This window comes from Chaetura pelagica, unplaced genomic scaffold (assembly GCF_000747805.2).
Source record: "Chaetura pelagica isolate M959 unplaced genomic scaffold, ChaPel_1.0 scaffold37, whole genome shotgun sequence".
Lineage (NCBI taxonomy): Eukaryota > Metazoa > Chordata > Aves > Apodiformes > Apodidae > Chaetura > Chaetura pelagica.
This window is the reverse complement of record NW_009954567.1, coordinates 5,307,081-5,322,283: the sequence shown is the minus strand read 5'-3', so window position 1 is coordinate 5,322,283 and position 15,203 is coordinate 5,307,081. Positions and strand designations below refer to the sequence as shown.

At 40.8% G+C, this 15,203-nt stretch overlaps 1 protein-coding gene across 1 annotated transcript in view; it reads right to left on the bottom strand.

Moving 5' to 3' along the window:
• Positions 1 to 15,203, bottom strand: part of MAST4 (microtubule associated serine/threonine kinase family member 4) — a 110,607-nt gene that overhangs the window by 28,159 nt on the left and 67,245 nt on the right. The window contains exons 10-11 of the mRNA XM_010005413.1: positions 13,497 to 13,564; positions 11,101 to 11,186 (exon numbers count right to left, since the gene is read on the bottom strand). Coding sequence (XP_010003715.1) covers positions 11,101 to 11,186; positions 13,497 to 13,564 — 154 coding nt within the window. The remainder of the gene's footprint in view (positions 1 to 11,100; positions 11,187 to 13,496; positions 13,565 to 15,203) is intronic.

Genomic DNA, 15,203 nt, shown 5'->3' with positions numbered 1-15,203 from the left:
TTTTTGCTTCATAATCTTGTGTAATTTAGTATTTTCTTTTCCCTATATCAGTCCCATTGTGCACTTCTGGCAAATAGAAAAGTGAGCCCTTCAGGTGCCTGATGCCACAATCCTAAAAAAAAAATATTATATGAACTGAGGATTGCCTGAGTTCTTGGTATGCAGAGCTTTACTTTGGACAGTGTGCCAAGATGAACTCTTGAAAGACAGATTATTAACTGTAACGTTATTACAGCATCTTAACAAATGTCCTCTGCAGATGTGGATCATTACTACCATATTTAAAGATGAAGAAGGTATAAGTTCTGAAGACTACCCAGTCCAGAAAATACCTAGGACATGCTGGCAGTGTTTCCCGAGCGCTCTGTATTGCATTCCCCAGACTTAAAGACACAGACAGGTAACTGCGTAACATCCCACTAGAATTCAGTTATCTACAATTCCTCAGAAAAAAACCTGTTTAGTTCAAGTGTACCAGACTCACAAGACAACTGCAACACAATTGTCTCTCTCACATTTACACGTGCATACACTGTTTATGCTATATGAAGTGCTTTCAAATTATCTTCAACATACACAAGCACCCAACATAACTTATTCACATTCTCTGATCACAGTAACCCCTGCAAAAAGCATTTAGGCTTTACAGAGAAAACTTTACTCTAGCCAGTAGCATGTTATTCATAGAATCACAGAATCATCATTAAGGTTGGAAGGGACCTTAAAGATCACCAAGCTCCAACCATAAGCAGGGAACCCTACCGCTAAACCAGGTTGCACAAAACCTCATCCAACATGGCCTTAAAAACCTCCAGGGATGGGGCATCAACAACCTCCCTGGGCAACCCATTCCAGTTCCTCACCACCCTGGTAGTGAAGAAGTTCTTCCTAATATTTAACCTAAATCTCCCTTCTCTCAGTTTATAACCATTACCCCTTGTTCTATCACTATCTTCTCTGATGAAAAGCCCCTCCCCAGCTTCCTATAGGCCCCCTTCAAGTTCTGGAAGGCTGCTATAAGGTCTCCTCAGAGCCTTCTCTTCTCCAGGTTGAACAGCCCCAACTCTCAGCCTGTCATCAGCAGAGGTGCTCCAGGCCTTTGATCATCTTGGTGGCCCTGAAAACGACCTCCTTTCTTCCCCCAGGATGCTCCCAGTCTACCTCAGTGATGCCATTTCCCCAATCTACCATCACACTAAACTAAGCACACAATTTAATCTAAACAAAAAGCTGTGAGTAACATACAAATCTGCTGAGATGCAAACGTGAACTTGAAAGTAAAATTATGGGAACAGCCACAGTGACTTCTAGCACAGAGAAACTTTTTCTTAGGTAATTCTGAACCCTGATTTGCGACCCTTGACTTATGTTTGTTATTGTGTAACAATTTACAGCGTAGATTGTGCTGTCATTCTAGTTTCTATTAATTCTCTTCAAAGCCGTTATCTTGCTACATTCTCCTGGCATTGAACTCACACCTTGTTTCCCCCACTCCAACCTCACTTTCCCACATCTATCTATATTCTATATTTTTTAGAATACTGCAGATGAAGCACTAGACAGAAGTTTATCTTTGTTTTGCACGTGCTTTTAAGAAAGAGCACAAAACACCACTTCTGGTTTCTTGGCCTTGACCACCCAATTGCCCTGTCAATCCATTCAGTGGTAGTGGTTTGCCCTCTCTGCCTGCCAAGCCATTATCTGTGTGGTGTTGTTGCAACCCCCTATGGTTTTGAATGAAGAAATTTGCTTTCCTACCTCCTCTCCCCTCTGTTTTCGTATACAAATCTGCTGAGATGCAAACGTGAACTTGAAAGTAAAATTATGGGAACAGCCACAGTGACTTCTAGCACAGAGAAACTTTTTCTTAGGTAATTCTGAACCCTGATTTGCGACCCTTGACTTATGTTTGTTATTGTGTAACAATTTACAGCGTAGATTGTGCTGTCATTCTAGTTTCTATTAATTCTCTTCAAAGCCGTTATCTTGCTACATTCTCCTGGCATTGAACTCACACCTTGTTTCCCCCACTCCAACCTCACTTTCCCACATCTATCTATATTCTATATTTTTTAGAATACTGCAGATGAAGCACTAGACAGAAGTTTATCTTTGTTTTGCACGTGCTTTTAAGAAAGAGCACAAAACACCACTTCTGGTTTCTTGGCCTTGACCACCCAATTGCCCTGTCAATCCATTCAGTGGTAGTGGTTTGCCCTCTCTGCAAAAAAAGCCATTATCTGTGTGGTGTTGTTGCAACCCCCTATGGTTTTGAATGAAGAAATTTGCTTTCCTACCTCCTCTCCCCTTCTGTTTTCGTAACATGGTGACAAGAGATTGCCAAGCTATCCACCAATTTCACTGTATGAATCTCAAAAGGTACACAAGTGCTCTGTGTTTTATTGATGTTGTATTTCAACATGGCAACAGAAGTTTACTTTACAAGAGAAGTAAGACATTTCATAAACTTTGGTGTAGTGCAAACATCTCACTCCACATCCAACATTAATCTCACCTTGAAAAAATATCTCTAAAATACCTTTAGCTATGCACAAATTTGAGTTGCTGAGTTGCTCCAACTTAAATATTGTGCAATCTATCCCTCCAATCTTACAACCAGGATTACTGATTCTTCTCTAAATTGCTTACAGGCTTCAGGCTTCGTTTAAACTCTTCAGTAACTTCAACTCGGACCATGAGGAGAGAGATCAGAGACAGCGGCTGTGGCGGGTGCTCTGCTTCAGCAGCAAACTGGTGGCTGTCCAGTTGACAATGAATTAACCTGACTGATGAGTGCTACTCTGCAGTTGGGTAACTTTCGTAGACCTATTCCCAATGCAGCTACACATGAGCAAGTACTGTCAACCAAGTGGAGAAGGGACAAGGAATGAGCACAATCAGGTCAGGGGCTGCTCAAGCCATAAAACCAAGCTGCTCAAGCGTCCTAACATCATTAAGTCTTTATTTTTTATTATTCCACTCCTGGAGTAACAGGACGGAAAAGCTCAGAGAAACCACTGGCCTAGATGGTGCCATACATGGGCTTCTCTTACTGGTGAATTTCTCATACCAATCCCTTGTGCTTCAGATTTTGCTTTCACTGAATACAGGAAGCTGAGGTGCACTGTGTGTTTCTAGTATCTTTCCCATGCTTCCCTGGCAGTTTCCTCAGTTTGTTCTTTTAACACACACAGCTTTACTATTTGCTGTGTGTATTATGGGTTATATTGACTCCTGCAAATCACAGGAGATACTCTTTTTCATATGGTATCTCTTCTAGTGTGTTTTATCCTGATGTTTGGTAATTGAATGCTATTAACATCATACTATGTCGTGTCTTTAGTAGGTATCTGGGGAGTTACTGGATGCCCATGACTTCCTACATTCTGTCATAAAGCTTTGTTCATACACCCCAAGAAAAAGGACACTAAGGACCCTGGCTCCACCACCCAGGACATCCTGTTTTGGTGGAACTGCCAAGAGTGGAGGCAGTCTTCCATACTCAGTGGACTGACCCTTCCTTTTAAAAGTGTCTGCTTTTGAATGTCATCTGTCTCTTTCAGGATATCAAGAAGCCTGCCTTCTTTTATGCTGATGGTGTCAGCCCACACTAGGGCTGTAATTTATTTTGGATTATTATTCTTTTATTTTACTAGGGAATGGTGCAATAGATGCACAACATAGCCCTACCCCTCTGCGACAGTGTCAAGACTTCAGCTGCTTAGTTGTTTACGTGTATCCTTGTTACTTTTGCATTTCTGACTAGTAATGCTGTGTTGACTTCTCAGGATTCCTGGGGAAGAAGGGGGAAATCACTGGGAGCTTGACAGTAGGCTGTATTGGAATTCTTTTAGTAGCACCTCTCCACAAGCAGAACAGAGGGAGGAATGCCTTATAACACATCCTGCCCATGGCCTTTGAATGGGTGTTTTATTTTAGCCAGATACAGAACCTGCTTGAACTCCTCAAGGGTTGTGCCTCAGTCTGTCAGACTCCCAATCTCACCCCTCTGGTCCGGGAATTTACAAATGACCTGTTTGTCCCTCTTACCAGTATTTTATTTTCTTAGTCCTTTCTTGTTTCTTTATTAGAAGAAAGAATTGTTCCTATAATTGGTGATCTGACATTATGTTCTTTCACTCTGGATTAGTGTCAGTGCTATCAGTTTCTATAATGACTTGTCACCAATATTTGGTGTTACAGAAGTAGAACTGCTGGATTTGTGGAATCACCACTGACCACCAGAGCCTTGCTCAAGGTTGGAATGAATCTTATCTCTGTATGCGTGATTGGCTCTGTATGCTTGATTGACACCAGCTGATGAACCCCAGATTTAGAACTACAGTTTTGGAGACCCAGATGGGATTGCAGTGACAGCCTTGCCTGGTTTGTCTTGCTGCATCTGAAAGGGAGGAGGGAACAGAGCAGACTCCAGCATGCATCAACCTGTTGACTGGGGACTCCCCCAGCTCCTCTCCCACTTCAGGCAATAGGTAACATGTGCAATGCTTGGATTGAGGTATTGTTGCAATTATGGGAAGAAAAATGGTATAAACTTCGTTACACTTTAGGATGCACCCTGAAACATCAGTACAAATTTGAAAAGGGATCCCCCTTAACATAAGAAAAGATTAAATGATACTGTAATCAATGGTAGCCACAGTATTAATTTGAAGATACTGAAAAAAAACCCTGGAGGTGTGTTTTTGAAGTAAAATACTATATCGTTTTGTAAACATGAAGGAAAATGAGTGTAAGCACCTCATGTGGAAATTACTGTGGTACTAAAAAGAAATGTAAGTTGTTAAAAGGAAATGTGTAAATTGTTAAATAACATTGACTGTACAACGTTGGAGAACAAAAATAATCATGGGGAATTTCCATTATTATAATTGTGATGCAATTGTGTGTAAACTGTCTATTTCCATTTGTTCTCATGCTATTTTCATAGACTCATAGAACTATTCAAGTTGGAAAAGACCCTTGGGATCACCAAGTCCAACCATCATCCCTACTCTACTAAGTTCTCCCCTAAACCATACCCACCAACACCACATCCAGACGACCCTTAAACACATCCAGGGATGGTGACTCAATCACCTCCCTGGGCAGCCTATTCCAGTGTCTGACCACTCTGTGCAAAAAAAAATCCTAATATCCAGTCTAAACCTACCCTGTTACAACTTGAAGCCATTCCCTCTTGTCCTGTTGCTAATTACCTGTGAGAAGAGACCAGCACCAACCTCTCTACAATGACCTTTCAGACAGCTGTAGAGACTGATGAGGTCTCCTCTCAGCATCCTCTTTCTCAAACTAACCATTCCCAGCTCCTTCAAGCATTCTTCATAAGATTTATTCTCTAGACCCTTCACCAGCTTCATTGCCCTCCTCTGTACTCGATCCAGCACCTCGATATCTCTCTTGAATTGAGGTGCCTGAAACTGGACACGATACTACAGGTGAGGCCTCACCAGTGCTGAGGGGGACAATCACCCCTCTGCTTCTGCTGGTTACACTATTTCTAAGACAAGCCAGGATGCCCATGGCTTTCTCAGCCACCTGGGCACACTGCTGGCTCATATTCAGCTGCTTGGCAATTTGAAACCCCAGGTCCTTTTCTGCCAAACAACTTCCAGCCACACTTCCCCGGGCCTGTAGTGTTGCATGAAGTTATTGTGGCCCAAGTACAGGACCTGGCACTGTGGATCTCAACTCTGCTCAGGAAACATGGACTCAGAGGGATATGGAACCCAGAAAAGCAAGATGTGGCCTATATGTATCTGGCACCTAGTTGGGACTGTGTGGGCACATTCAGATGGAAAAAAGTACTCTCAACTGAATACATACAAGATGGTCAGACTACCATCCCTCTTGCATGTCCAGCTCTAATATTTAATCTGCCTAAAGGCACTGGGGCCTGTGGTATGTTAAAGCTAACGGATAGAGAATGCTGCATTACTATCCACAATGCCACAACTACCATCGAGGAAACTTACCAGAAGAAAAAATTATCAAGCAGACAGGAGAACTCTCAAGACCATGTAGATAAAAGACTGCATTGATGTACCTAACATGTTTTCATGGATCACCTCAAGAAACTGGGTCTGATGGGGTGGTGGGATTGCATTACCAAAATCTAATTTATGTTGATTGTCGTGTTAATTGGACTGACAGTTGGCCTTGAAATGCCTTCTTCTTAAGTTCTGTCTCTCCATCTTTTTCTTCTGTCTGATATATAAAAACAACCACAAAGGAAGAGTGTAGTGTGTTTGGGCCTCGGGGTGGTGTTAGGGACCAGCCCTCAGGACCCATACTTGCTGGAAATGGTGTCGAAACCCCACTGTAACCCCTACACAAAGTCTCATTTGCATCTTGGGTCATTACAAGCCAACACTGCCTCAGAGTTTTAAAAACACCATCAGCCAGTATTTCATGTACATATTGACATGACCACCTTTGCAGAAGTGAAAGCATTCAAAGCAGGTGAAAAAGTGGTATATGTATTTACTTTAAGCAGATATGGATGAAGAGCAATTGAACTAATGTAACTTACTTCTTTGAAATCAAATATAACATTTATTTTGTTGAGCTGGTTCAGGAAAGCAGGCCGATGCCAACTTGAGGAGATGAACTACTACTAACTGCTACCTTCCGCAAGATGGAATATGGAAAAAATGTTGCTATGACTTCAGAAGTTTTAGCTATTAACTACTTGGTGAGCATCCTACATGTTTGCTGATTCGTAGCTTAACTTCTTGTATACTCCTTTTCCAAAAACCTGATACACCTCATCAACTATACAGATATTTAAATGCACTACAGTAAGTTTACCCAATCAATTAAAAGCAGCGAACTGCTAAGATATTTTGCTCAATCTTCATAAAACCAATAGCTTATATTTAAACTCATCAAGTTTAATGTATCAAGACCAACAATTACCCCGTCAAGCGGTCTTTTAAGTTTTCCATTTCACTCATGAAGGCAAAAACACCACAGCAACATCAAAGACAGTGAAATGGATTTTTTTTATTATTGCTTCAGAATCAAAACCTCCATCATAGCCTCTACAATAGCATACTGAATCTTTAGTAAGTCAGAGCACAAAATAAGACCACTGACATACTTTTGAGAATCACTGAAGCACAGAAGGAATTCACACATATTTAGATTATTTTAAAAAATTGCCTAGAAAAACATGAAAGTGTAAAAAAAATATCCTTGTAGCATAACAACAATAACTTTTATTTCAGCTGCTTATACTTGTAAATAAACTGCACTTAATGCCTATGGGCTACTTTACTGCTTTCCATCTGTATTCACAAAAAAGGTATTTTTGGTTTATTCCGTTCTGCAGATGGCTTAAAGAGCATCTATGTAATCATGATGTGTTCCCCTTTAAACTTGCACATAATTTTTGGGTGAATTAACCACCAATAGTATTGGTACCAAAAGAAAAAACACTTAATAAAGACCAAAAGATGGTCTGTCAATGTTATGATCCCAGTTACCTGACATATCACAGTGAATGTCTTTAAGCACCCAGATAGTTGTTAAAAAGTGATATCCCAGAGTATTTAGGAGCACAAGCCTCCTCAACTTAGAGTAGTTAGGTGTGTCCGGCTGCAGTGTAACTGGCAGAGGATGGTTACGATCCATCGACCTCTGGGTTATGGGCCCAGCACGCTTCCGCTGAGCTACTCTGCTCAAACCAGGACATTAGGGCGACATGACGAGGTGATAGAGTAACTTTAAAAAGTGAGGAAATACTTCCAGAAGTTTATTTTCTCACAGCTCACTGAGTGGGTTCCATTCCCTCTACATTAATTAGTAAGGGGCTGTACCTTTATTTTCTTTCTCATTCTTTATTTTTCTTCTAAGAAGTAGCCATTTAAAGCAACGTGTTTCATAAGTAGTGATTAAACCTGCCACAAATCAGGAAAAAAATTCCTACATGCCTATATTGTATGTGCCATAAAATGCCAAGGCTTTTATCTTTCAGCTTCTCAGATCCTTACTTGTCTCTGGTTTCAAATGGACAGTTGTCTCCAGTGTACACTTAATGGCTCCTCAAGGCTCCTTTGTACTATAATACCCATGGAGGAAGAGTCATAGGTCCACCAAACTTCTGACTTTAGGTGACCAGACTCAAGCTGCTGGCTGCAGCACACCTTTCTGCAGCTGCTCCATCCTCCCTCTAGTCCTCAGCAACCTAAAACTTCTGGGAAGCTGGGCAGGTCTAGTGACTCAGACATCCTTCTGTCCAAGAGGGGCCCCAGCCCACATGGTTCTTCTTGTCTTCCTTCAGAAAGGCAAAGAGGAAATTGGGTAAGACACTGAAGGAATGAAGGAGTCTAACCATCTGCCAAGGGAAGGAGAAGTCACCAAGTCAGGGAGGGGAGCAGCAGCTACTGCTCAAAAGAAGGCTTTTTAAGTCCTGGGATAAATGGGAGAAACCAGCATACAGTAAGTAGTAAGTTTGCCTAGGGAGAAATCCTGAGAAATTACCAAGGTAGTGGCTTTCTACAATGAAGTGACCACATCAGTCGACTAGGGAAAAGCAGCAGGTGTCACCTATCTGGACTTCTGCAAGGCCTTTGACATGGTCCCCCACAACATCCTTCTCACTAAATTGGAGAGATATCGGCTTGATGGGTGGACTGTTCAGTGGATAAGGAATTGGCTGGATGGTTGCGTCCAGAGGGTAGTGGTCAATGCCTCTAAGTCCAGATGGAAAGGAGTGACAAGTGGTGTCCCTAAGGGGTCAGTGCTGGGACCAGTGCTGTTTAATATCTTCATTAATGATACTGACAGTGGCATTGAGAGCACCCTCAGCAAGTCTGCTCATGACACCAAGCTGTGTGGTGTGGTCGATATGCCAGAGGGATGGGATGCCATCCAGATGGACCTGGACAAGCTGGAGAAGTGGGCCCAGGTGAACCTCATGAGGTTCAACAAGGACAAGTGCAGGGTCCTGCATCTGGGCCTAGGTAACCCAAGATATGAATACAGGCTGGGCAAGGTCACACTTGAGAGCAGCCTTGTGGAAAAGAGCCTGGGGTACTACAGGATCAAAAGCTGGACATAAGCCTCCAGTGTGCAACTGCAGCCCAGAAGGCCAACTCCATCCTGGGCTGCATCAAGAGAAGTGTGGCCAGCAGATCGAGAGAGGTGATTCTGCCCCTCTACTCTGCTCTGGTCAGACCTCAACTAGAACACTGTGTCCAGCTCTGGTGCCCCCAGATGTGGACCTGTTGGAACATGGCCAGGGAAGGGCCACAAAATGATCCGAGGGCTGGAGCAACTTTCTTATGGGGACAGGCTGAGGGAGTTGGGGTTGTTCAGTCTGAAAAAGAGAAGGCTCTGGAGGGACCTCACAGTGGCCTTCCAGTACCTGAAGGGGCCTACAGGAAAGCTGGGGAGGGTCTTTTTACAGGGGCTTGCAGTGAGAGAACGAGGGGTAACGGTTTTAAGCTGAAGGAAGAGAGATTTAGGTCAGAGATCAGGCATAAATTCTTCAGTGTAAGGGTGGTGAGACACTGGAACAGGCTGCCCAGAGATGTTGTGGGGGCTCCATCCCTGGAGGTGTTCAAGGCTAGGTTGCATGGGGCCCTGAGCAGCCTGTTGTAGTGGGAGGTATCTCTTGCCCATGCAGGGGCATTGGAACTCGATGATCTTTAAGGTCCTTTCCAACTCAAAAAATTCTGTGATTCTGTGTGACTGTGTAGAGGTTGACTAGTGAAAAGTTGCATTTGGATATTTATATAACTTCAATGCAAATTATGCTATTTCCTTCAGGCTTTTGCTGAGCTATGTAAGCAGATTGGGACACAAGTAATAGCCTCCACACAAGTGACCATGACTGATAGCAGCAGGCAGTACTGAATGTCCTCTGCCTCAGAGCTCAGGGTTTCCACTAACTAAATATGATCACAGTACTACTGTGCCCATAAGCCTCAGGGCATTAAAATGGCATTACAGAATGGTTTGAGTTGGAAGGGAAGAAGGGGCGTGCAAAACTGTAGCAGTAGACTGCAGGTGCTCTCTCTTCTATGGCCAATGTCTCTCCAAAGAGTGCTCAGTCTTCTCACGTCACTTCTACTTCCTACCTCAAGCAGAGGCAGAGGAGAATAGAGCCAGTCTACTGGGGTCTGCACTGCAGAGCAGCACAGCCCTCTCTACTACCAGGCACATTTCCCACACAGCCTTATTTGGTGATGGGGTCATCACCTAAAGACAGAAACCTCTCTTTTTTGAAGAAATACATCCCTCCTGGTCCTGCAGGTTAGCTAGATCAACAGGCCCCATCCTGCACATTTCAGCACAGAAGCTAATCAAGGGTCTAACAGATAGTATCTGATCAGAAGAGGTAACTAAAGACAGACTTCTGCCTCCTGGTAGGCACAACCCTGCAGAGTACTTCCAAAAAAGTATTTCTTATTCATTAAGGCCTAGGCTACCATTATTTTCTCTTGCTCTTCTAGGATATCTTCAAAGGACCTACACACCACTGTGCAGTAAGTTGTGCACTTTCCAAGTGCCCAGAAGGTAACCAAGCAGCAACAATTCCTTGAAAGCTGATTTGTTGAAATTTGAGGAAGAAATAATGTCCACAGAGAAACAACAAAAAAAGTGCTGCCCTACTTAAGAGAATTTGTTTCTACTTCACCAATATTCTTCACTTCACCAATATAAAGTAAGCACTCACTTCTAATTGTCTACCTAGAGTTTTATTCTGGATCACACCCGCATAAACATGGGTGTTTTTCAGTATTATAAAGGTGGCTTTACATCTGCCTTTTGATTTATTCAGATTTCATCTTTGGCATTACATTATATTATATCTACTTCTGAAAAATCTTTGTGATGTAATATTCAGTATTTTAATTTACTGCAGCACACAGTAATTCGTTATTGCCTAGCAGGCTTTCAAAAAAAGTTTTTCTTGCGAACTTCAAATATTAACAACAAAACAGGAAAGGAGAATGAAAAAAGTAGCAGTGCAAACAAGCTCACTCATGTAAACATCTCTGCAATAAGAAATAATGGGCAGTTACATGAAAATAAAATGCAAAAGAGCTGTTGTGTTCATGAATCACTCACCCATAAGCTCCATTACTAATCAGTTTAATTGTTTCAAAATCACTTTCCTGAGGTTTCCTTCGCAGCTTCAGTGAGGTATTAGAACTCTTCAAAGTAAAAGACAAGAAAGACCAAAGTTAATACAGTACTTTTTTCAAAATCACGGAAAAACAAACAAGGAAACAAAAAAGCAATTATCAAAGCAGGCTGTCCCACCCTGGTGAATCAGCTAAAAGGTCTATCCAAGGTTCTGTGCCATTTAGCACAGAAAGAGACCAAAGGGCCTCCTAAAGCAAAGCAGCTTTTTCATCAAAAAGGTATTTGTTACACTGCAGCTACCTCTCCTTTTACCTCCATGCATAAGTTACAGCAGACAGGCAAGAAGGCCTCTGCAAAAGGAGCTTTTCCTTTCCTGGCAATGCCTATACAGAGGTTACAGACGTCTGTGAAATCCTACCAGGCACTCATTGGCCACTCTCTTCCCATTTTAGTAAATCTGAGTGTGGTAGCATATCCTGGTAGTAACAAAATACAGATGAGCTCGTGATCATTCAAATAAAATTTTACATGTTTCTAACTTATATTAGGATAGACTGTAAAAAGATATACAAAATGAAAAACAGAAATATGGAAGATAAAAATGCAGTAATTCTACCATTACAGAGGTCAGTTTCACCTCCATGTATGCCAGAACACTTCCAGAATGGAGCTGTCCCAAATACTGCACAATCTTTTTTTCTATCTTAATTTTTAATTGATTTTGAAGATGCAAGTGTAATTAGAATTGGGGTGCAGGGGGGATGATGAGGGTATGGGACTTCCAAATTCAGAACTCCAAACCCACAAGATCCTTTTCAAGACGCTTCCAAATCTTCAAGAAGTTCTATTATCCCTACCTAGGCAGTTTGGCAACAGGTAAGGTTGAAAGTAGACTTGGTTGGAACATTTTCAATAAAATGCTTGCTAAAGAGAATTCAGCGCAAGAAGATATGTGAATATATTAATTTAATGAACTACACAGGAGCAGAGACAGCTTATTAAATAGTTTAGCACACTTGCCTGCCAGTGTAGGATTCTCTCTAATTGCATACTTATGGTAATTTTGAATAGTCCTGTATTTACTTTTAAGCTATGCTTCCTGTCACTTTCCATGTGTATTTATCCCACAGGTGCACTTTGAGAAACTGTTTCCAAATATTTATCCTATATTTTTCTTTACTGTGTACATTTATGTCCCCTACTTATGTTCCATTGTTACACTGCATTACTGTTCCTTTATTTCTTCACCATTTGCAAAACACAAATAACTTTACAATTGCAATTTCCTAGAATTTGCCAAGTTAGTTTGCACCTTAGATTCTCCTAAGAATTTCAGCACTTCCTTCACTCTCCTTCCACTTTATACTGCTCAGGCCTAGTATAGTATGTTAAATGATGAACAAAAGCAGCAGAGTAAGAAATACCCTTCAAGTCACAACTCTGGAAGCCTTCATAGGTGGCATTTTGCCAGAAAATCTGAAATTATCTCAAGATAATGTGACATTTACAAGAGGATGATGCCTTTGCGGCCACTTATCAAATGGAATTTAACAGATACCCCTTGCCTGCATCTTAACTCTACTGACATTTCTAAATACCTGTAAAATACCACTGAATTACCTATGCATCCCCAAAAAATTGCACTTGCTTTTTCTATCTACTTGCATATACATTGATAGACATCTCTTTATTCCGTTGATTTAAATGCGAGATATAGGAACTAACTTTAAAAAATAATTTAATTTTAGAGCATTTAAGCCCCCAATATTTGGCCCAACCAGCTCCTCCAACTTGTTGGTTTTTTTGCCAACTTGAAAAAGCATCTGACAAAATATTACTGTATGATATCCATTATTGCAATCAAGTATTTTCACACAGATTCAGAAGACCAGTGTGCAATCTCTCAAATAGCAAACTAACTTTCTGAATTGAGGCTATTTGCTAACTTGCTCATTTCTTCCTTCTCTCTTCACGCTTCTCTTAGTTTTACCATTAGCTGCCTCTGTAAATGGACTGTTTTAAAACGTGTTTAAAATATTTTTACAAAAAGGTTAAAAAGTCCTTCTAATAGAATACATTAACTTAATATGGAACTAAGGAAGTGGGGGTGGATTTTGTGGTAGAAGAATTGCCACATGGTGAACACTAACTTCACAGAAGTTAAATATTCTGCAACATCTAGGAAAAAAGATAAACAATTTTGTTCTATTTTTTTGTGAGCATTCTGTCTGTTGAACACCATGGTGCTACCACCACTGTATCCATTCTGTTCATGCAGAAAATACAGCAGAGGAGAGGGTGTGAGGGTGAGGAACACCACACATTTATTCTTCCTTGCTCAGATTCAGCAAAAGCTGTAACATAACAGGAAAACTTACATTTACTGATTCATCCACTTCCAGAGTTTCTGCTGACCCACTGTCGCAGTTAGCTAGTTGAGCTATTTCTGGAAGCAAAGGTTAGAAAGCTTCATTTTAAACCATAGGAAATACAAAACTAAATGAAACACAGAAAACTTGAGAAGTGACACTCTTCTGGAATACTTAATAAACATGCTGTCTTAGGCAGTACTTACCAAATAACTTCCAGGGCATTTCCAAGCATACATAAAAAAAATCCCACCCAGAAAATGAAGAGCTGCTGTCCAATGCCTATTTTAATCTTCCACGGAAAAATTAAAAAAGCTATGAAGCAATGAAGAACAACACTGCAACCACTGCTGAGACATGGAAATTCTAAGATCCACATGTGATCTGAGCATTAAGGGAAAAACAGCACTAATCTGCTAAAATTCCTGAGGATCTCATTCCTTGAAGGGGCCCCATCCTTCTGGGCTCCTTCACTATTAGAGCAAAAAGCTTCCAGTTTAGACAAAGATAGACTCCATCCGCATTGCACCTTCTGCTCAGAAATGGTGATAAGCCTAATGGAATAAGCTAAAAGCCATTTTCTTCCTAGAGGCTTACCATTTATGTAGTCATTAATACAGTCTACTCCTCTGAGAAACTAAGAGTTTGGAGCTCTGCTACATGATCTGCTTGTCCCGTCCAAGGTCAACCTATGCTGCAGATCTCCTAAGCCCATCCTGTTCCTTCAGGGGCCCACAAACTAAGAATTCCCCTGGGAAACAGGAACACTGGTAGTTAAAAGGCCCTGGGAAGCTTAGTTATTTTAATCATAAACACATTTAACTAATTATATATGCCATGTAGCCACAGATGCACATTTTATCATAATTATATGTTCTGGGAATCAGAGGTAAGACCACTCAAAGTTTGTGAGGTGCATTCTTATCCCAAGACTGTTAACTGAACTAGTGATTATGAAAAATAACTGAGTATTCACAGAGAATATATAACTGGATTTTTCTACATAATAGTGACCACTACAAGTGAAATTCTGCTCAACAGTTACTGTAATAATTAAAAGCATATTAATCACACAGTTTTCTGTTGGAACAGCTGAAGAATTAAGAAGTAACTCTCATTTGTAATAATTGTTTGTAATCACTATCACAACATTTGTGAAGTTTAAGAAAGAAAATGTAAAAAAATGCTTATGTTCTCCAATGGGAACAAACAAGTCTTAAAAAAAACCCCAAAGGGCCAGAAGTAAAATTATATAGGCCAAACTCAAAACTGGAGCAGATTTCCATGGCAAAAGTCACAGCTTTGTGAACGGGGGGTTTGTATAACAGAAGTATTGATGAAACCTTTATTAAACAGGTGAGAATGAAGCAAGGTAGGATAATATACTTTGACAGCCTTCTCAAATTATTTTCATAAATTTCAAATTAAAATTAGTCGATTTTATACAGAAATTTTGAAAAATAACCATTATCTGAGAAATATGTATTAATTGCAAGTAGTAGGTAGTAATAGAATTGAACCAAGAGTCAGCTTGCAAAACAGGAAATGATGGAACCATTTTGCAATGCCTGAAGAAATTTTTAAAACTCATCTAAAATACCATTAAACATCTGCCCTTTTTCTTTCATTGACTTTAACAATTTCTGAAGACTCATGATTCAAAAAGGTAAAGATGGCAATTTAATAACCATGGGGAAAAATTTATCCCTGAGGAAT